The 24,491-nt window shown below is 38.0% G+C and overlaps 1 protein-coding gene across 5 annotated transcripts in view; it reads right to left on the bottom strand.

Annotated features, from left to right (window-relative positions):
- Positions 1-24,491, bottom strand: part of LOC150109341 (BLOC-2 complex member HPS3) — a 386,547-nt gene that overhangs the window by 259,431 nt on the left and 102,625 nt on the right. For all 5 annotated transcript variants that reach the window (XM_090407481.1, XM_090407512.1, XM_090407505.1 and 2 more), the window contains exon 7: positions 6,615-6,687. In XM_090407481.1, coding sequence (XP_090263607.1) covers positions 6,615-6,687 — 73 coding nt within the window. The remainder of the gene's footprint in view (positions 1-6,614; positions 6,688-24,491) is intronic.

The following is a 24,491-nucleotide window of genomic DNA, read 5'->3' as shown; positions in this document are numbered from 1 at the left end:
AGGGAAGTGAACAGATGACATCAATGGCAGTATCATATTAAAAATGAAGATATTAGGAAGGATCTTGACATTCCTAGCATTCAGGAATCTGTTAGTAGTATTAATTTCAGGTGATATGGTCACTTAAAATGAATGGGAGAGGAAAGGTTAGCAAAACAAGTGTTCCTTGCCAGGATGGCAGAAAAAAGACCCAGAGGAAGACCTAGATCTAGGTGGATTGATACAGTGAAAAGTGACTTAGAAGACAGAAATATAAGATCTGATAATATGGATCTTGACAGATAACAGATCTGAAGGTACATGTCAGTAATTCGATGATGATGATGGTTGTAGTTAATTTTAAAAAATTATATGTATATAAAAATAATTGAAAATAAAAATATCATTGTAATTAAATGAAGATTATTAATAAACAGTCATTTTCTTATCAATCTATGTTCGCACCAATACCGTTTAAATCCAATTCAACATGTGTGATGAACACATAAGCCTATCCATGCAGTTAAATATAGATTAAAGTCTGAAAAATAATATAGGGTGGCCATAAATTAACTTTCCCTCTTTGGAGGTATCTGTAGCTAAAACTAATACACAGAATGAAACCACATTTTATATTGAGATTTTCGAAGGCATGGGGAGATGAATTCCACGAAAAAAAGATTTAGTACCAAAAGTCGCCGATAGGCGAAATTGTGGCACTGGCAGAGCCGAAAGCATCAAATATTTGCAGTAAATGCAGGTAAAAAGGATTATGCAAATTTTACTGTGCATATGTGACAGCAGTGCCACCAATTCCACTTAAAAAAGGGATTGGGAACATTCAGGCAGTTATTCAAAATACTGACGAATTGTGCTCAATATGCATCCTACCTTGCCTCAGCGTGCTTTGCTTATTAAGTTGTTCTACCCTAAACAGTACAATGCCGTAGCAGCCCTGTACAGGTCCTATATCAGCTGTAGCACTGAGAGCTATGATTAAGAAGTTTGAAGAAACTGGACCACTAGGAGTTAGACTTGGCAGAGGGGCGGAAAGCAGTGCAAGAGACAGTAACAGACGTTGCTACTGCAGTGTTCGACGACACAGGGACAAGTACTGGTCCAAGCGCTTGTGCCATAGCTCGCAAACTTGATATGGCTTATGATACAGTCTGGAAAATCTTACGGAAAATGCTTCACCTCCAATCTGACTCCTTACGCTCAGCTGTAGAGCATGTCGCACACCGGATGCAATTTGTTGTACACAAGAAAGGTCAGCACATTGAAAATCGTGTATGTGGTCCAGGGGACCCTAATTCTGATGAATAAAACATTATTTCCTGTGAGTCCAATCATTAGATTAATTTCTGTCTCTCTCGCAAGTTGTTGTTTTAGTTTAATTATTATTATTCTTATTATCATTGTAACGCGCCACATATCCAGCTGGAACGAGTGATGCAGCTGTCGCTTACACTGTCGAAATGTTATTCTATTTGCATTTAATGTAATTATCTGCTTGTTTTTGGCCAGTGCCAAAATTTGCCCTATTGGCGACTTTTGGTACTAAATCTTGTTTTTGCAGAAATCATCTCCCCATGCCTTCAAAAGTCTCAATATAAAATTTGGTCTCATTCCGTTTATTGGTTTTAGCTACAGATGCCTCCAAAGAGGGAAAGTTATTTTATGGCTAGCCAGTATAAGGTCAGCTGCCATTTTTAATGGAAAAACAATCTGCAAATCCTATAATTATTATATTTAATTTATGGTAGCTAAACTGTCACAGGAGGCTTTAGTTATTGTGGATCAATGTTTCATTTGGAATGAAAAAGTATGAATTTCTGATGGCAGTATTAAATGGAAATTGCAGTTTTTTATTATTATTATTATTCGTAACACCTCCAAGGAGTCCGAAGACTCATCGTGGAAGGACACCTACTATACAACGCTCCATCTCCACTACTACACCACCGATCCTCCACTACCAATCACCTACATCAACGCCATCCACTGCCCACAACCACAGCTAGTATTTTTGTCTGCAAATTGCGTGTTCTAAAGGGCTGATTTGTCTGTATGCAGGATGAAAAACCTGAGTTTCTGGGAGAAAAAATCCTGCTACCTCCGTATGAGATCGGCTAACTCACCTTCAATTGAAAAAGTTCATATTTTGTGTGATTTTTTTTTTTCAGGAGAGCAATTACTGTTAATAATAATAAAAAGAAGTGAATGTCTTGATATTAAGCAAGCTGAAATCCTTGTGGTCAATATATTCACTGTTTCAATGATCCAGTGACAGTCAACTTTTTTTTTATAATGTGAATCCCACCTACAAATTGCTGTTAATCGATCATATATCAGTACCATGGGTGGACTGGGGATTAGATATCTTTAAACTCTGCTCTGCAGACCAAGCATGGAACTTTTTCACTTTCCTTCAGGCATCCAATAAGCAGGATGTTCATCTCTCACTCTGAGCAACAAAATTCATCTACTACATAGACATTCACACAAACATCTATGCATACTAACCATGGGATGTTAGTGTGCATAGATGTGGGCTGGCTGCATGGATAGCACTTCTGCTATCCAATCAACTAGCTACCTGGTGGCGTTTCCTATTTTTATTAATCACAGATGGCAAAGTGGTTCTTAACACATTCGCTGCCAACTATGAGTATACTCGTAGTTGGTATATGAGCCTCACAAGCCAACTACAAATATACTCGTATGTCGATTACCGACCTCCTATTCCAAGCACGAGTTAACCCGTAGTATAAGCACATTAATTTGGACCCTTGGTTTGTGAATAAAGCGGAGAGCACATCTGGGGGATTAGTAGAAGGGAAATAATTTCAGCAAAAGTATAGTATATTATAAGAGGTATTGTTGCGTAAACTGTGTATTTATTAATGCAAATAAAACATTTTTTGAAGTTTTTTCAACATATAAATATATTTATATAATATATCATCATCTGAGTCATCGCTAGAGTCATTTGAAGGATTATAATCATCTTTGGAATCGAAACCAAATAATTTATCCCATTCATCATCGCTCATATTAGCGTAAGCTTCTAATTCTTCATCAGTAAGCTTTATTATTATTATTATTATTGTTGTTCCGGGCAACTCTAAGGAGTCGACAGACTCATCGAGGGAGGCCCTAACATCATGTCAAGAACAACTATTTGACATTGACACAGTATCTATCATACCTTGCACCCACAACAGACTCTGGAAGCTTATTCCACTCATTCACCACTCTCCAAGTAAAAAACCTAGCTCTAACACCCTTGTTAACCACATTCTTGCCCAGCTTCCATGCATGGCCCCTAGTCTTCCCACCACCAGTCCTATTTTCAAAATTATCTTCTGGATTAATCTTATAGTAACCCTTCAGCAATTTGAATGTCTCAATCATATCACCCCTTTTCCGCCTATCGACCAATTTTTGCAACCCACAAATCTTCAACCTATTCTCATAAGGTTCATTCCACAGACCTGCTATCATCTTGGTCACTCATCTCTGGATCCTCTCCACCTCCTCCCCATCAAGAAGAAACCCTGGCACCCATATCTGGGCACTGTAGTCCAGATGGGGGCTTATCAAGGCTCGATACAGAGGAACAACAACTTGTTTGTCTCTGCATGTTAAAGTATTTTTCAGAAGCCAAGTGATTTGATGAGCTGATTTAGTCACTTTTGCAATGTGTCCCCTAAACTTCAATTCCCTATCCACCAACACTCCCAAATCCCTGGCCTCAAAAGCTTTCTTTTACTGGCCATGACGTAATTGAAGGTTTTTATTTAAATAATTTTAAATAATTGTAAGACTAGACACAATAAACCTTACTGAATGCTGAACATCACTGACTCTGAACTTAAGTTACACAGTCGTCAGAGCACATGTAAGACATAGATGTGTGTGTGGGGGGGTACGAGATTACTCGTAGTTGGCCCATGAAACAAATTTCTGTCTGATAAGCCAGCTACGAGATAACTCGTACTGACCTTGTAGAAGTGAAAGTGCTTGGCATGCAGTAACAAACTATGCCCGAGGAGCATGGCAGCGAACATGTTAAAGACCTAATTAGTCCTAGCAGTTTTATTTGGTAATTCTATCCATGAGAGGTTGTTCAACCCACAATACATTATTATCATGGATAAACAGAAAGGTGAGGATAAGAAACTTGTTAACATTGGATTTAAAGACCTATGGATTGTGCTCTGTAAGAAACACCTAAGAAGAAAGACTATGCAAAAACAGCTGTAGAAGAAATTAATGAAGAAAAAGTTGTTCTGTAGTCTGGAGAGGAGCTGTGAAGAGTGTTGAATAGCATGCTGCATGTGTTTTAAAAGATTTATAAGTGGTAAAATTATCACTACCAATTCTGATAAACAGTGTAAACAGAAATATTTGCAGAAAATACAAACAACAGAAACTGAACATCTGTGTACAAGAGAGTGGAGTGAATTAGTGAGAGATGGGTCATTAATCAATCTGACTGCTATCTTCTGTACTAAGTCAAATATTTTTAGGGAGCTCTTAAGGAAGCACTACCCTAAAAAAGAGAACAGTATACAACAGTTGGAATATTTGTGCTATACAGAGATAAAGTAGCACTTTAAAAGGAAGTGAGAGAAATCTTAATTTTTTGGATGATAAGGCATCAATATTTATGATATGTTTATGCCAAGAGAGATTTGAGATGAGAGTAATCCAATAATCCTAAGAAGAAAAATCTCATCTTATTTAGATATGGATGTTGTTGAAAGTATGAATGGAAGAACAGGTTTTTTATGTGAAAAATAAAACATGACTGTATTTTACTAGCTTTGAAATTAACAAAGTTATCTGGACCTCAATGAAGAATAGTTTGAAGATCAGAATTTAGGATTACAGAAGTTAAGATTCTTAGTTTTGATGATTTGTGTAGTGTACAGCTTGCCAAAAGAGACTGAGAAAAACTGGATGGCAAAGAATGTAGCGTACTATCATCAACAAAACTTTGTACTGAATATGCGATCAAATGGAGAAGGTCAGTGATATAGAAGGAACAGAGTAGATGAAAGAAGAGAACCATGCGGAACACCAACATTAGTTGCATGGTTTGAGGATAGAGAACCATCTGCCATTAGATGCATGTCTAGACAAAAAAAAGTGTTTGGATTCTAATGTCTAATGTGTCTAATTACCATCCAATTTCACTTGAGTGAATGAAATTGGATGGTAATTAGATGGCAAAGATGTGCTGCCTTTCTTAGGAATGGGCTAATTTTTAGGCTGCAGGATCGATACCAGTGAAATAGAAGAGATAAAAAAAAATGACAAAGAACAAGAATAAACTGCAGTGCACAAACCTTCAGTACAATCAGAGAAATGCCATCAGGACTGAGAAACATTGTTTTGGTATCCAGTTTGGAGAAGATTCTTCTGATCTCTTTTTAGTAAAAAAATTAAATGGGGGGGGGGGGTGTTATATTTTGTGTCGGGAATGGTAGGAGAGGACATGTACTTGGCTGTGCAAGAATTGAAAGAAAAACAAGATGCCAGGAGACTGTTTTTTTTTCTGTAGATAACAATAGAATGGAATCATCAAAATGCAAAAGAGGTGGAAACATAGTTGGACATTGATGATAGTTTGCTTGCAGCTATTTCAAGAATTGTTATAAAATGGAAAAGAAAGATGGAAATTCTATGGTATAATCTTAACAGACTTCTTGGAGAATGAAAGCTTTGATAAGGAATGGGAGTTTAAGGTGGAATGGGAAATAAATGTTTCCATACATTTAATAAGAACTGGTTCCATGATATATTCAGTGCAAATGTTTGGATCAGATGACTGAAAAAGTGACATTGTGCTATGGGAGAAGAAATCAACAATACATTCTGGTTTAAACTGTTTTGGAAGGAATATAAGTGAGGAATAAATTTCATGTTTCAGCATCTCTAATTTTCTTAAATTAATTTTTGTGTAGAAAAAAAGTTGCACACTTTCATCACTCAAAAACATCTAGCCATACTGCTTAGCACAAGCCATAATTCACTTTAGGTAAACACACACTCACGTCTGTGTGTGTGTAAAGATTTTTTTTTTAATGAAATGAATAATTATTCTATTTTCTTAATTAATAATTATTTCTCTCTTAATCCTGCACATTTTTAAGAATGAAAAACGATAAGAGAGAAAGAAAGACAGCTACATTCACAACTTATCAGTCTTTCTCCTTGCTTTGTGTAACATCTATTGCAAACATGTCTTTTGGATGTTATCCTAATAAAGAAACTGAAACATCAATTTTGCAATAACTTATAAAGGTATTTCATCTTTACAATATTTATCTATCTCTACAAATACAATATATGCTGAGCAACTAATCCTTCTGTGAGCAGAGTCCTTAGAGCAAAAGACTCTGCTCAGAGAAGTCACTCATCTCATTGTAATAAATTACTGAAAAGTTTCAGTTAAGACATGATAGCATCAATGTTATTCTAATGGAAATTCACTATGCCAAGAATTCTATGTGACAAATCGTTTCTTTGTGATAATAAACTGTACTGTATGCTGTTGAAATTTTACATACAGTCTTCACTTTTTTAATTTTCAATTGTTTCATTGCATAACTTTAATTGCTCACCAAATCAGAAAATAATTGTTGAGGGGATGGTTTTCTCAGTGAATAGAGAGTACAGCTGCCTCCTTCAATAGACCTAGAAAAGATAATGTTAAAAGTCTTTGAAAATGCATTTCCATGTTTAAATTCAAAATATAGTTTTTTTTGTTTTTTTTTCATGATGTAAATGAATAATGAATAATCCTTTCTTTCAATAATTCATCATCTACAATAATTATTTCCAAAATAATTCCCTTCAGGTGCTCACTTTAGTGAGTATAGGAGTGGCAAACCTGAGGTACCTGATGCTGGATATTGCCTTACTACATGCAATATCCATCTGCTATATTATCTGTAGACAGGTCCCTCCCCTTTTATTCTTTTTTTTTTCTTCTTGCTCCTTCGCCCCCAATGCTATTTAGAGTATTCGAGGGCTAGAGGTTAATTTTAACTATTTTCCTATTTCATTTTGTCTTATACAGTGGGACTCTGCCTTCTCTCCTAGGTATCTGTCTCACCTAGTAGGCTGAAGGGCAACGTGGGATGACCTGGGACCAAAACCTCCCAGATATGTAGAAAGGGCCTCTGCAATCCCACCACTTTTATTTTTCTTGCAATGACTTCACTCCAAAATGTTAATTTGGTTGTGCCTTAATACATGCTGCATCAGCTGTTGTGTAGAATAATCAGAGCTGTATTTAGGGCTTAGGCAGAGGGTCCTGTTCGAGAAGTATATTACAGTCTTCAACAAAAGTCAGTGATATTTTGAATGAAGAATACAGACGGCATGGGATTAATCTTAGGAGAGTAGTTTACACAGGCACAAGGAATGTACAAAGTCTACAGATGGGTACTCTTGATATTGTCTATAAAGTGATGCAGAAGTATCAAATTGACATCATGGGAATTACAGAGACTAAATGGAATGGAGAAGGCCACTTCAATAGACAGAATGGTAAGCTAGGTGTTTATTCAGGAGGTAACTCAAAGTACCACAGGATAGCTATGATGCTAAATGGAGTTCAGACAAAAGCCCTTCTTGGTTATAATTCCATTAATGATAAGATATTTTGTATTTAGACCTAAGGATCATCCCACCAATGTGTCAATCATGGTGGTTTTATGCACCCCAGATATGTCTGATGAAAAGAGTGAGGAATTCTATGAAAACCTAGAAGTAAGAAGAAATGTATGTTTTCATAGTTTTCATAGAACTCACTGGAAATGCTTTGGGAAGGAGTCAAGGTTAAAATACAGGATGCGGCTAATTAGAAGACCAAGAGACCCATGGATAACAGATTCAACAAGGATCTAACCGAAAGAAGGCAGGTGGAGAAACAAAGGGACACAGGAACTGAAGAACATAAGAGATTATATAGAGAAGTCAGAAGAGCCATCAGACAAGACAATGAAAATTTTTATAATAAATGTGAAAAGATAATGTTCCAGATCAGGAGGCACAACTATAAAAGGATATTTCATTTAGTTCATGACCTAAAACACAAGTTTAAGCTCAAACTGAATGTCATCAAAGACAAGAATGGAGCAGTGTTAACAGAAGAACTGGAAATCAAAAACAGATGGAAAGAATACTGTGATGAACTGTACAGCAGAAAGGATAAGAAAAATTTGGAGGATTCTAAGGAAAATTTCGATTTGGAACCTTCTCTACTTAGGCATGAGGTTGAAGTTAAACAGCATAACAGCAATAAGGCCACAGATAGAATTCTGGTAGAGTTAATTAAGGCCAGAGGGGATGGAGGGATAAGAGCATTTCATATATTGATTACAAGAATATGGGAGACAGGATCATGGCCTAGAGACTGGAAGAAGTCAGTTTTCATACCACTACATAAGAACGGAAATATAAAGGATTGCAAGAACTACAGAACTCATGCAAGCAAGATTTTATACTAAAGATCATTCCAAATAGAATTGAGGCCAAAGTTGAGAAATGGTAAAGGTGCCTAATCGTAATGACTCCCTAATGGTAATGTGTTTTATAAACCACTCTAAAGCTTTTGGCTGTGGTTGCATGCAAAACTGTGGGAAGAAAATAAAAGAATGGGTTTTCCACAAAAGGAATAAGAAAAGTCTCATTGACTATGTTATTGTTGATAGTGATGTTTTCTCCCTGGTGCAGGACACCAGAGTGTACAGAGGATTTGAAATTGGAAGTGATCACTATTTAGTCTTGAGCAGGATAAAATTGAATTTCATATTGAAAAGAATAACATGTAAGAAAGTTTTAAAGTGAATAAAAGTTGAGCAGCTCTCAGATGTGAACTGTAGACTAAAATACACAAAGATTATTGAAGAAAAAAACGAAAGAGTTTGAAAACAGGAATCAAATCAGATTTCAAAAACAGGAATCAAATCAGAAAATCAAACCTTGGAGATTCAGTGGCAAACTCTGAAGAAAACATTGATTGATTCTGCCAGAGAGGCATGTGGTGAGGTTGTCTGCAAGAATGAAGAAATCAGAACTCCCTGGTGGACACAGGAAGTTAAAGAGGCAGTGAAGGAAAAGAAGAAAGCATATCAAAAGTTCCTGTCAAATAAGTCAGCTTGTGCTCTCAGAGAATACAGAGACAAATGCAAGAATGCTAAACACTGTGTAAAACTAGCTAAACAAAAGTCATGGGAGGACTTTGGCAAGAATATAGAAAATAAATATCAAGAAGGTTTCAAAATATTCTGGAGGTTGTTGAAGAAGCTTAGGAATGGAGGAAAGAGTGGTGTAAAAGGAGTTAGAGATGATAAAGGTGACATGAAAACGGGAGAAAAAGATATCCTTGAAGTATGGAGTAATTACTTTGAAAAACTGCTAAATGAAACAAGCAGTGATGACAACACAGTGGTAAAAAACACCGACCAGGAATGCAGTCAGGAATACATATCCATACTTGAAGTAGAAAAAGCCATCAAAGGCTTGAAATGTGGAAAGGCAGCAGGAGTAGATTATATTCGACCAGAAATGCTGAAGTATGGTGGTATAAGAGTCTCACAGTGGCTGCACTGTTCAGAAATACACAGTTCAGAAAGCCTGGACAGAGGGACGAATTCCTGATGATTGGAGTAGAGCTCTCATAGTACCCATATATAAAAAGGGAAATAACACTGAATGTGAGAATTACAGAGGTATTTCCCTACTCAGTGTTCCTGGCAAGATCTATGCAAGTATACCGGAGAAACGGTTGAGAAGAATTGTGGAAGAAAAGCTGAGTGAAGAACGAGCTGGATTCAGACCAAATAGAGGCTGTCAGGATCAGATCTTCACTTTACGAGAAATAGTTGAGAAAGCACGGGAATATAACAAAGATCTGTATTTAAGTTTTGTCGATCTGGTAAAGGGCATATGACAAGGTGCCAAGAGAGAGCTATTCAATACGCTACAGTTATATGATGTCAATAGGGCATTATATCAAGAAATAATTAGTCTTTATTTGAGTTACAAGTCACCAATTAGAATTGAAGGAAGTACAGGAAGATGGTTTAATATTATATATGGCGTGAGATAAGGATGTACATTATCCCCTCTGTTATTCATTATCTATATGGATCACATTATGAAGGAAAGTGGTATTAAACATGATATCAAAATTGGAGATGTTAATGTCAGCTTTTTACTTTAAGCGGATGATGTTATACATCTAAATAAATCCGCTACAAGTCTGCAAGATTCTCTGACTAAATTGAATAGCTGTTGTAATAGATATGGTATGAAGGTCAGCAATAAAAAGACAAAGACAATGAAAATAGGCAGAATCATTGAAAATGTCAACTGAGTTGTGAATCGAGTTTTACTCGATTTTTACTGAAGATGGTAAATTAAATATAGAAATAGACAACAGAATCAACAAAGCTGGTACCGTAGGAAGTCAATTGAATAAATTCATATGGAATAAGAGAGAAATTACTCGGAACACTAAATTAGCTGTATACAAGACAGTGTTCAAAGACTGTATTCAGTTTTAACTTATGGATCTGAGAGCTGGGTCAGAAGTAAAACACTTTACCAAACACTAGAGACCGCAGATATGAGAATCCTGAGAAAGATTATAGGCGTGAACAGATGGCATCAATGGCAATATCATATTAAAAACGAGGATATAAGGAAAGAGCAATACTACCATATCCTGTACACCCAATGAGGGTACATGGCAGGAATTTGATGATGATGATAATGTCATCATCATCAAATTCCTGCCATGTACCCGCAAGGGGTGTACAGGATATGGTAGTACTACATGAAAAAATTATATCATTATAACTTCCTATCTACAATTTTCCTCCAAATCAGTCTCTTACTTGTCAAGACTCCAACATTATCAGATCTTATATTTCTATCGTCTAAGGCACTTTGTAACATATCAATCCACATATATCTTGGTCTTCCTCTGGGTTGTTTTCCTGCCAACCTGGCAGAGAACACTTGTTTTGCTAATCTTTACTCGCCCATTCTGTTTAGGTGACCATACCACCTGAGATTAGCTATGCTAATGCATTCCTGGATGCTGACAATGTCAAGTTCTTTCCTAATATCTTCGTTTTGAATATGATATTGCCATTGATGCCATCTGTTCACGCATATAATCTTTCTCAGGACTCTCATATCTGCAGTCTCTAGTCTTTGGTTAAGTGTTTTACTTCTGACCCAGCTCTCAGATCCATAAGTTAAAACTGAATACAGTCTTTGAACACTTGTATACAGCTAATTTAGTGTTCCGAGTAATTTCTCTCTTATTCCATATGAATTTATTCAATTGACTTCCTACCGTACCAGCTTTGTTGATTCTGTTGTCTATTTCTATATTTAATTTACCATTTTCAGTAAAATCGTGCCTAAGTAGCTGACATTTTCAATGATTCTGCCTATTTTCATTGTCTTTGTCTTTTTATTGCTGACATTCATACCATATCTATTACAACAGCTATTCAATTTAGTCAGAGAATCTTGCAGACTTGTAGCGGATTTATTTAGAAGTATAAGATCATCCACATAAAGCAATGAGCTGACATTAACATCTCCAATTTTGGTATCATGTTTAATACCACTTTCCTTCATAATGTGATCCATATAGATAATGAATAACAGAGGGGATAACGTACATCCTTGTATCACACCAGATTTAACAATAAACCATCTTCCTGTACTTCCTTCAATTCTAACTGCTGACTTACAAATCGAATAAAGACTAAGTATTGCTTGATATAATGCCCCATTGACACCATATAACTAAAAGCATATTGAATAGCTTCTCTCTTTGCACCTTATCATATGCCTTTTCCAAATTGACAAAGCTTAAATACAGATCTTTGTTATATTGCCATGCTTTCTCGACTATTTGTCGTAAAGTGAAGATCTGATCCTGACAGCCTCTATTTGGCCTGAATCCAGCTTGTTCTTCACCAAGCTTTTCTTCCACAATTGTTCTCAACCGTTTCTCAAGTATACTTGCATAGATCTTGCCAGGAACACTCAGTAGTGAAATACCTCTGTAATTCTCACATTCAGTGTTATTTCCCTTTTTATATATGGGTACTATGAGAGCTCTACTCCAATCATCAGGAATTCATCCCTCTGTCCAGGCTTTCTGAACTATGCAGTGCAGCCACTGTAAGACTCTTATACCACCATACTTCAGCATTTCTGGTCGAATATCATCTACTCCGGCTGCCTTTCCACATTTCAAGCCTTTGATGGCTTTTTCTACTTCAAGTATGGATATGTATTCCTGCCTGCATGCCTGATCAGTGTTTTTTTACCACTGTGCTGTCATCACTGCTTGTTTCATTTAGCAGTTTTTCAAAGTAATTACTCCATACTTCAAGGATATCTTTTTCTCCAGTTTTCATGTCACCTTTATCATCTCTAACTCCTTTTACACCACTCTTTCCTCCATTCCTAAGCTTCTTCAACAACTTCCAGAATATTTTGAAACCTTCTTGATATTTATTTTCTATATTCTTGCCAAAGTCCTCCCATGACTTTTGTTTAGCTAGTTTTACACAGTGTTTAGCATCCTTGCATTTGGCTCTATATTCTCTAAGAGCACAAGCTGACTTATTTGACAGGAACTTTTGATATGCTTTCTTCTTTTCCTTCGCTGCCTCTTTAACTTCCTGTGTCCACCAGGGAGTTCTGATTTTTTTATCCTTGCAGACAACCTCACCACATGCCTCTCTGACAGAATCAATTAATGTTTTCTTCAGATTTTGCCACTGAATCTCCAAGGTTTGATTCCTGTTCTCAAATTCTTTCATTTTTTCTTCAGTAATCTTTGTGCATTTTAGTCTACAGTTCACATCTGAGAGCTGCTCAACTTTTATTCACTTTAAAACTTTCTTACATGTTATTCTTTTCAATATAAAATTCAATTTTATCCTGCTCAACACTAAATAGTGATCACTTCCAATTTCAAATCCTCTGTACACTCTGGTGTCCTGCACCAGGGAGAAAACATCACTATCAACAATAACATAGTCAATGAGACTTTTCTTATTCCTAGCCTCTTCTCTCCATGTGAATTTATGCACAATTTTTATGTTGGATCATGGTGTTAGTAATAACCAGTCCATGTCCTGAGCAGAAATCCAACAGATATTTGCCATTATTATTTGCTTTGCTCTTTTCTCCAAATTTTTTCCAAAATATTTTTGTATGTCTGACAATCATTTCCTACTCTGCTATTTAGATCCCCAACAAGGACCAACTTTTCCTTTTTCATTGTTTCAGCTGCTTTTTCTAAAACCTGAAAAAATTCCTCCACTTCTTCCTTAGTAGAACCTTCTGTGGGACCATAGGCACAAATAAGTATCATTGTCCAGTTCCCCATTCTCGTATTTGCCCACATTACTCTACTTGAGACTGACTGCCATTCAAGAAGATTGGCCTCGTATTTTGTGTTGAATACTATGGCTACTCCTTCTTTTCCTTGATTGTCATTTTCTGAATATAACATTTTGTATTTATTGTTCAGAAAGATCTAACCAGTTTTTTTTTTTTTTGTTTCAGTCACCCCTATTATGTCGATCTGATACTTATCTAATTCATCAGCTAGCTCCATTTCTTTGCCATTCAGGCTTCTTATGTTGATAGTACACATCTTTAACTCTGGTGATGTTGAGTTGGGGTGTGCTTTCATATTTGTTCCAGTAGTTTACTTTTCGCTGTTCGCCCTGGTTCCCTGCCAAAAAGAACGGGGGCCTTGTTTAAACCGGGGCGACGCCCCAGTCAACATGAAATTTTGTCATGTTGTGCCATCATTTTTTATTTTGGTATAACCAATAAGAATACAATTTGGTCGGCTAAATCCCAAATTACCAGCCCATCCTCGTTCAGTATCCAAGTAGATACCCAACAGGGTGCACCACGAGAAGGTGAGGATTGGACATTAGGTCAGAGTCCCTGGTTGGTTCTCCGCATTCCTTTTGGGGTGGGGGGGGGGGGGGGTGGGGGGGGGGGGGGGTGGGGGGGGGGGGGGGTGGGGGGGGGGGGGGGTGGGGGGGGGGGGGGGTGGGGGGGGGGGGGGGTGGGGGGGGGGGGGGGTGGGGGGGGGGGGGGGTGGGGGGGGGGGGGGGTGGGGGGGGGGGGGGGTGGGGGGGGGGGGGGGTGGGGGGGGGGGGGGGTGGGGGGGGGGGGGGGTGGGGGGGGGGGGGGGTGGGGGGGGGGGGGGGTGGGGGGGGGGGGGGGTGGGGGGGGGGGGGGGTGGGGGGGGGGGGGGGTGGGGGGGGGGGGGGGTGGGGGGGGGGGGGGGTGGGGGGGGGGGGGGGTGGGGGGGGGGGGGGGTGGGGGGGGGGGGGGGTGGGGGGGGGGGGGGGTGGGGGGGGGGGGGGGTGGGGGGGGGGGGGGGTGGGGGGGGGGGGGGGTGGGGGGGGGGGGGGGTGGGGGGGGGGGGGGGTGGGGGGGGGGGGGGGTGGGGGGGGGGGGGGGCTATTTATTGTGTTTATTCTTTTTATGTAAGATTTTATGCATTTTCATTATGTTTGTATACAATCTTATGCATGAAGTACTGTTGTAAAGGTTTAAATAAACAATCATCTGGAGTTCGCGAACGGATCAATCCATTTTATATTAATTCTTATGGGAAAATGGTTTTAGTTTTCGAACAATTCGCTTTCCGAACAGCCTTTGGGAATGAATTAAGTTCGACAACCGAGGCTCCACTGTACTCTGAAATAGTTGTAGCAAGCTGACTCTCAATATCTCCATGGATTCTAGCTCCCATTGATGGAGGTTTCAGTAAGGGGTCATAGCTGATCTGGATACTGACTTTCACCATAGCATAACATTATACTTATTCCCTGAAAGAAGGCAATATGTATTGTGGGATTCAATGAGTAACTTGATACAAAATCAGCCCTCTTCATATAAAGTATCCAGTTTATACAATAATCTTACATTCACTATTGCCCTTAGTGAAGTTTTTAGCAAACTGGTGGAGTTTACTGAAATATTTTGTTTAAATGGATAGTTTACTGTGATGAATTTCCTTTTTTAACAACACTGTGTTTATGGGGCTTTGGATAGCTTTCTATGTAGTGTTTTTTTTTTCTTCTTTCAATCAAGATTTGTTTATATCTGGTTTCCTTATTCAGCTTCATTGTAACATCATAAAAAAATTCATAAAAGAAGATTAAATTACTATGACAAAGCCACTTCCCTGCAGAATATTAATTCTCTCTTTAATTGATATTTAATTGATATTTTTTCTATCTGGATAACTATAAAATGGAAGTTTGCACAAAATAAAATTGAAATAACATAAGTAAAGCAAAAAAGTAAGTTTCATAAATTATAATTTTTTCTAAGCCGAATATAGAAACAATAAAAGTTTCGTATGAAATTTGAAGTGAAACCTTTTCAAAATGGACCAATAGGAGGGGAATATATAGACGCTTGGGCATAGCAATTATCTCTCCAGTAAGGTCCTGCTAGGGCAACTCGTAAATATCGATAAGTGTATTCCCGTAAGCTTTCTGGTCAAATTTCATATAAAACTTTTATAGTTTCTATATTTGGCTTTGAAATAATGCTGGATTTAATATCTACTTAATTTTTAGAAATTTGCATTGCCGAAGTGAAGACTTTTGGCTCTTTATTTTAGTTTAATTTTTTCTTTCAAATAGACAAAACACAGTGGCCACATGTTAAAAACTCTAATAACATACTTGGATTATCATCTCCTTGGTGATGGACATGGTAGAAAGTATACCATTTCTCAGGTATTTATAAATTTGAAGGATGGTAATAATAAAGTTATTTCATCTAATCTGATCTTTAGAGTATGTCGTGATAATCAGTTATTAACTTGAAAGAATTAGCTTTTAAAATACCATATTTTTCGAACCATAAGATGTACCTTTTTACATAGAAAAATTGACTTAAAATTGGGGTGCGTCTTATGGTCCGAAGGTAACATTAAAATACTAATCTTTACACTTACTGAAGCTGTTAGTAAAGTTCAATTACTGGCGCAATATGTTAATAAAATTAGTAAGTATGCCACTGATGGTAGGTACCTAGGTTATCTCGCTGAATGTGGGTGATTCACTGATTTAGAGCGTCAATAGTCACTAGTGTGCAAACATATGTACTTTTGTATGGTTCGTTTGAATTATTTTTTATAAGTCGTTAAAATTTTTATCTTAAAATTTAGAACTTATCTTAAAATTTTGATTCGGTGTCGAGGCTAGCTGGTGAACAGACGTGCTATCGGAGAGCTCCTGAGAGATTTCTGATTTTTGTTGATTTATTGATGTTTTTGATGTTTTCGATTCAATGTAATGGACTTAAGTGTGTAAATTTGGTATATTATTGGAGCTTTATTAGCGTGGTTAGTGTACTAAAGTGTTTTATAACATAATCTATGTCGAGAAGTCGCCGCTAGATGAATTCGTAATGTGTAGTGTTCGTGCAAGCTCCAGATAAGATAAGTATCATTTTCAGTTATCGATACAAATTACTTAATATTGTGTAGTTTTGTTTTGTTTGCCTTGCGTATTTTAGTGCGTCTGTTTTTGGTGTGTTATAACGTATAATTTGACAAAACACGTTGCAAATAAGTATGGCATCTGTGCGAAGGAAAATGGCGGCCAGTAATGAAGGTTCGCCATCCTTATCAAAGAACGATAGTATAAAAGAAATGAGTCAGTGTACTAGCTGTGAAATGTATGCTTTGCAGAGTGTGGTCAGAGTGTGGTTAGATGATAATAAAGGATTGAATGTGTGTAGAAAATGTAGGGAGAATGAGGAATTGAAGTGTATTTCGGATCGTGAGTGTGATATTTTTGTCAACCTTCAGAATGAAGGAAATAGGGATATGACAAGAAATGGCAAGGTTGTACATGAAAATTGTGAGAGTGTGAATGTAGAAAGTGTGAATGATAGTATAAATGGTTTCTCAGAGAATAAAAAAGATGAGATAGATGCATTGAGTGAGATCGCTTTGTTGAATAGTGCGATAGAAAGAGCAAAACAGCAGCTAGAGTGCATGAACAAAAGTAGACTGAATGAACCAACCAATAATAAAAGGTATGACAGGAAAAATAGACGTATGAATGTGAACATGAACAAAATGAAGGATAGAGTGCTGTATGGAGACTCGTTAGTACGACGTGTGTTAGTAGAGGATTTGACAAAATCGTACCAACCTGGTGCGACCATAAAGGACATAACTGAGTCTATTAGAGAGCAAAAGGAAAGGGTGAAAGAAATGATTGTTGTGGCAGGTACAAATGATTTGAAAGGAGATAAAATGGAGATGATAGAAGACCTGAATGAATTGTTTGAGGTAGCAAAAGAAAAGAGTGAGAGAGTTAGAATGATTAGTCTTTTGCCACGGTATGACAGTGAAATGTTTAAAAGGAGGGCCATAATTGCGAATGACTTTATGCATGGGTTATGTATGACGAGTGGTGTGGAATTTGTGGATGTGTGGAGTGAGTTTGATGGGCGAAAGGATCTATATAAGATGGATGGCTTGCATTTGAATGGTTACGGTGTAAGAAGACTTGAGAAAGTGTTGCTGAATGTAGTGGATGTGCAAATTCAGGGAAACTAGATTTGTTGGGGGGGGGGAGTAGAGATACAGTCCTTATGGAGGCAGTTGAATGTAAGAACAAATATAATATGCCAGAGCAAATAAGGACAACAAATCTGAGTGGGATAGTTAATATAAGGCATCAAGGTAGGGTTGGGGCTAATGGACACTAATACTAGGAGTATTAGGAACAAGAAGGAAGAGTTTTTGGCCATGGTTGGCACTTCCAGACCACAGGTTATAGGTATTAGTGAAACATGACTGACTGTAGATGATATAACTAGTGGGATTGAATGTGATGGGTATAGTGTGTTCAGGAATGACAGAGAGAATAAAATGGGGTGAGGAGTATTGTTGATGATAGCTGATGAGCTCCAGCCAAGGAGAATAGAAGTTGAATTGCAAGATAGAGAAAAGAGCACATTTGAGGCCATTTGGTGTGAGATTGTGGCTAGCAGAACTAAATATACAATTGGGTGCTGCTATAGACCAGGTGATGGAAAAGATGGTGGTGAAGAGTATGCACAAGCAAATAGAAGAAATGGGTGGAAGGAGGATGATTATTATGGGAGATTTCAACTATGGTCGCATTAATTGGAGTGAGGAGAGGACACACAGAAGGAAGGAACTGGATTTTATGCGGTTATTAAGGGATAATTATCTGCGACAGCATGTAATGGAAAATACTAGGGGTCAGAGAGTGCTTGACCTAGTAATTACATCTGAGGATTTGGCTGTAACAAATATGACCATATTGCCACCAATAGGTGAGAGTGATCATAGGGTCTTAACTTGGGAGGTGGCTAAAGGTGTAGAATTTTCAATTAAGACAGGGTACATGTGGAATTATCGGGCTGGAAAGTATGACAAGCTTAGGAGTTTGATTGGTTCAGTGCCATGGCATGTAAAACTGCAAGGACTAGAAGTTGATAGTGCATGGGAGGTAGTTAAGAAGTGCTTGCATGAAGCAATGGCTGACTGTATACCTAGAGTCCGAATAATAAATCAAGTAGGGGTTAAATGGATGAATAACACCATTAAGCTTGAGCTTCAAAAAAAGAAACAACTATGGAGGGAATTTAAGGAGAAGGGTGACCGGCAGGCACATGAACGGTATAAAGCGCTGGCCAGAAGGGTGACGAGTGTGGTAAGAAAAGCAAAAAAGGATTACGAAAGAACATTGGTCATGCAGGCTAAAGAGAATCCTAAACAGTTTTTTAGATATGTAGCAAGTAAAAGGAAAAATGTACATGGCAGATTGATTTTAAAGAATGCCGATGGTAGAGAGGTAACTGAATCAGTTGAGATAGTTGAGTTACTGAGTGAGCACTTTGCAAGAGTATATCATCCAGGTGGTGACATTGCAGAAACGAATAAACCAGTAGATTATACAGGAATTGTGGTTAATGAAGTGGAGGTGAGTAGTCTATTGCATAACCTCAATATCAATACATCTGTGGGATTGGATGGTATACCAGCTCGTGTTGTACGAGAAGCAGCTAAAGAATTGTCAGTACCCTTGACCATTTTGTTTAATTTGAGTCTCGGGTCTGGGTTAGTTCCGAGCGGGTGGAAAGAGGGGAAAATAGTTCCACTGCATAAAGTTGGTTCCACGACTGCTGTTGTAAATTACCGACCGATTAGCATATCAGGAATCATTGTCAAGGTGTTAGAGAAATTAGTCAAGAAAAGAATACAGGATTGGATAGATGAAAATGGGATATTGTATGGGGGACAACATGGTTTTGTGAAGGGTAGATCATGCCTTAGTAACTTGTTCACGTTTTATAACACAGTGACGGCTGAACTGGATAGGGGTAATGGGTTTACAGTGATACTACTGGACCTTGCCAAGGCCATTGAAAGGATACCACATGGAACCCTAATCAGTAAACTGGAGCAGATGGGTATAGATATAGGATTGGTGAGATGGATAGGAGAGTGGTTGAAGGATAGATATCAAAGAGTGGTTTATTCAGGAGTGGAGTCTAAAAGACATCTTGTGACTAGTGGAGTGCCACAGGGCTCTGTTCTTGGACCACTGCTTTTCAATTTGTTCATCAATTATATTGGAAAGGATCTGAGAGGAAGTGTTCACTTGTTTGCTGATGATGCAAAGTTGGGTAGAGCAATTGTGAGTGCACAGGATGTCAAAATTTTACAGGATGATTTGGATAGTTTGGAGGACTGAGCTTGGAAAAATGGATGTCAATTTAATGTGGCAAAGTGTAAGGTTATGCACTTTGGGGTGAAAAGAATAGCAGCAGTATATCGCATTGGTGGAATCATACTCCAGGAGATTGATGAGGCCAGGGATTTGGGAGTGTTGGTGGATAGGGAGTTGAAGTTTAGGGGGCACATTGCAAAAGTAACTAAAACAGCTCACCAAATCACTTGGCTTCTGAAAAATACTTTAACATGCAGAGACCAACAAGTTGTTGTTCCTCTGTATCGAGCCTTGATAAGACCCCATCTGGACTTCTGTGCCCAGTTATGTGCACCAGGGTTTCTTCGTGATGGGGAGGAAGTGGAGAGGGTCCAGAGACGAGTGACCAAGATGATAGCAGGTCTGTGGAATGAATCTTATGAGAATAGGTTGAAGATTTATGGGTTGCAGAAATTGGACGATAGGCGAAGGAGGGGTGATATGATTGAGACATTCAAATTACTGAAGGGTTTTTATAAGATTGATCCAGAAGATATTTTTGAAAATATGACTGGTGGTGGGAGGACTAGGGGACATGCTTGGAAGCTGGGAAAGAACGTGGTTGACAAGGGTGTTAGAGCTAGGTTCTTTACTTGGAGAGTGGTGAATGAGTGGAATAAGCTTCCAGAGTCTGTGGTGGGTGCTACGACCATAAATGAGTTCAAGGCAAGGTATGATAGATACTGTGTGAATGTTGAATAGTTGTTCTTGACATGATGTTAGGGCCTCCCTCGATGAGTCTGTTGACTCCTTGGAGTTTCCCGGAACAATAATAATAATAAAAAATTAGAAAAAATGACTGTAAAGCAAAAAAGACTTTCATATAATGTGAGTTATAAATTAAATGTGATAAATTATGCAAAACAATATGGAAACAGAGCAGCAGAAAGACATTTTGGTCCACCACGAAGAGAAAAAATGGTTCGCGAGTGGAGAAAACAAGAGGAACAATTAAAACTGCTATGTAAACACAAGAAAACATTCCTTTCGCACCTAGAAAATTGGCCCGAATTAGAAGTGCAAATGAAAAATTGGGTAACAAATCATCGAAACATGGGAATATCTGTTTCTACAAAAATGATAATTTTTGAAGCGAAACGATGGACAACTGCTAATGGAATTTTAGATTTTACCAGATCACTTTCTTGGTGCTTTAGATTTGAAAAGACACAGGTTATGCACGCGTACAAAAACCACTCTAGTCCAAAAAATGCTGGCTGACTATGAAGCTAAAATTATAGAATTCAATGGATTTGTCATATCAGCGAGAAGAAAATTTAACTTTGAGCTTTATCAAATTGCAAACATGGATGAAGTGTCTCTAACTTTTGACATTCCTTCAAATCGGACAGTAGATTCAAAAGCACCAAATCAATAGTGATCAAAACAACAGGTCACGAAAAAACTCGCCACACTGTAGCTTTAGCTTGTTGCGCTGACTGAACAAACCACTCCCAATGTTAATCTTCAAGAGAAAAACGTTACCGAGAGATGAAATTCCTCATGGCACATTATTATCCATGTTCAAGATAAAGGCTGGATGGACGAAACAGGAATGAAATTATACATACAAAAGATGGGAAAAACGTCCAGGTGCATTGTTTAAAAAAGCCTGCAATGTTAGTGTGGGATCAATTTAGAGTGCATAAAACAGAATCAACCAAGAAGCTTCTAAAAGAAATGAATACAGAATTAGCTGTCATTCTTGGAGGCCTTACAAGTCATTTACAACCCTTGGATGGATCTATTAATAAACTATTTGAAAATTTTATGCGGGAAGAGTGGACCAAATGGATGGCAAAGCCAAATCATGATGTTACAGCAACAGGACGTATGAAACGGCCAACAATTTCATAAGTATGTACCTGGGTGAAAAATTCATGGGAAGCTGTGAAAAAAGAGTTGATTATAAAGTCATTTAAGAAATGCTGGATAAGTAATGCGATGGATGGTACCGAAGATGACACAGTTTTTGAAGGGACTGACAACAATAGTTCAGACGAAAGTAATACGAATGGTGACATTGATGAGACCAGTGGGATAGTACCGAGAGTGAAGATGAACTGAATATTGCTAATACAAATGATTGTAACAATAAATAAAAATTAAGTAAGAATTTGTAAATATCTTTATATAATAAAATATTTTTTTCTAAAAATCGTCTCATAAATTTGGGGTGCGTCTTATTGTCCAAAAAATATGGTAGTTGTGCTATTACACATAGAGTGTTTCAGAATACCCATTACAGACTTCAAGGGTTATGTGTGTGGGGGGGGGGTAAGGATAGATCAGGTTTTGATTAGCAACTCATGTCCTCAAATTCACGTTGCAGTGGTACAGGTCTAAAGTTCCGGGTCTGTGCTGACATGAGTTCAGCTACTGGTATGGATCAGGCCATTAATATCAGGATTGGTTTGTAGTGACTATGGAAAGAATGTGTACATAATTTTATCATGAACTCAACTACAGCAAACAGCTGATCAGCTAACAAATTAACTTATTTTGGTAGAGTTCCTCACAATCAAAAGTTTGGATAACCACTCAGGTTGAGTTCATGCTGAAACCATAAAAATCTTCTCTCCCTAGTGATGATAATGCAGTGTTGCATTCAGGCACATCACATTAATGCACAGTGACAAATTACACAAATGCTTACTATGCCAACATGATATTAATATATGGCAAAGCTTAATTTAATGGAAGGGCTCCCCATTGGTTTTATGCACAGTGTTTCCCACATCATCTAACTGCATCGCACATCCTGTTTGCTAATGTGAATCAGTCTATTATATAGTGAAATCTGTGGAGTATTCATAACTTAAACATACACATGTGACCACAGTACTTAAATTATTTAATAAGTAAATATTAGGATGAAATATTTACTTATTAAATAATTTTATTGTTTGAATTTGCTGTACTGATGATGTCCTAAGATACTTAGGATGAAATATTTTCTTATTAAATAATTTAAGTACTAGTTAGTATTGTTTGAAATTACTGTGCTGATAATGATGTCCTAAAATACTGAAGATGAAATATTTACTTATTAAATAATTTAAATACTGTGGTCACATGTGTATGTTTAAGTTAATGTGAATCAGTGGTTGAATCAGAGAAGCAGATCAGAATGTGAATCAGAGAAGCAGATCAGAATGTGAATCAGAGAAGCAGATCAATCTCAACAGGCATGGCTGTGGAGCCCCACAGCCATGCCTATTGGAGATAGGCATCCAACGACTCACAGTACTCTAGACTTCAATGAGGAGGCGTTTCTTCAGGTTGAGGAGAGTCCTTCGAGTAACCGTGGTGCACATGCATGGGTACTTACTCCACCGTCTGGTAGGCTCTGCATGCTAACCAGCTTTACTCATTCCGGTATCAGAAGCTTCACACACACACACACACTGGGCCCCAACCGATTTTGCACCATGGGTTGGGTTTTGGAGGTGGTTCAGTCAACGTCGTATAGACGTAGTTCTTTCTAATAGATTTTTTTTTTCTCTTCTGTGTTTACTGTTGTATTTTTAGGCTATAAACTTCTTTATACGTGCATGTTACTGACATTTTTTTTAAAAATTTTAAATTTCTAGTCCCAGTGGCATATTCCCCTTCTTATTTCTTAGCATTTTTCTACTGTCTCTTTTAAAGCTGGTAGTTTTCTGCTCCAGTCTCCTTTCCATTTTTTTATGCAATAATGGAATGGTATGTGATGGGGGTGGTTGAGTCTGAGGAAATATATGGGATAAGGAATCATAAAAGTGATTGTACAAGGGAAGGTGTGTTATTTACAAATGCCAGAAGCATTGAAAGTAAGGGAGCTGAAGTTGTTTCACTGATGGACTTCACTCATCCTAAAATTCTTAGAATAAGTCAAACATGGTTGGAAGAGAATATCCTGATGGAAATAGAAATGGAAAGGTACAATGTTTTTCATTAGGATAGAAATGACAAGAAAAGAGGTGGGGGGAGTGCTTTCGATGATAGCAGGGGAATTAGTAGGGAGAGATTCTGGAGAGATTGCTGTTCTGAATGAGTCTATATGTTCCAGGGTGGATAGTAGCAGGGATGGCCTCTTGTGGGAATGGGTACTTGGGAGAAAGGGGGGGGAGTCATCAGGTAATGCTGAGCACAGTGGAGTCTAGAGGGGATAATGCCAGGTATAGAAACAATGGCATTTTTATGCTTTATACTAATTCCAGGAGTATTTGGAATAAAGGAGAAGAATTGGTGGTGCTGATAGCATCAGCCTGGCCAAAGGTTATTGGGATTACTGAGATGTGGTTGACAGAAGAGGATATAATAACAGGAATAGAAATAGCAGGGTACTATCCTGCTTTCAGCAGGATAGGAAGGAAAAGCATGGTAGTGGAATACTGCTTATGATAAGTGATGACTTATGTCCTCTAAGAGTGGAGGCTTTGGAAGTCAGTGACACTAATGATTTTGAAAGCATATGGTGTAAGGTAGAGATAGTCAAGACAGGATATTTAGTGGGGTGTTGCTACAAACCAAGGAGCACAGAGGGTAGCGACCAGGAGACTTTTAGACAGTTGAGCTTGGCAAGTGCAAGAAGAATGATTGTTATGGGAGATTTTAACTACAGCAGTATAGATTGGGGAGGGGTGGATGCATGTAGCAATAAGGGAA

This window comes from Typopeltis vanoorti, chromosome 2 (assembly GCF_054136105.1).
Source record: "Typopeltis vanoorti isolate ZY-2024b chromosome 2, IOZ_Tvanoo_1.0, whole genome shotgun sequence".
Lineage (NCBI taxonomy): Eukaryota > Metazoa > Arthropoda > Arachnida > Uropygi > Thelyphonidae > Typopeltis > Typopeltis vanoorti.
The sequence above is the reverse complement of the archived record's forward strand: the minus strand, read 5'-3'. Positions and strand labels throughout refer to the sequence as shown.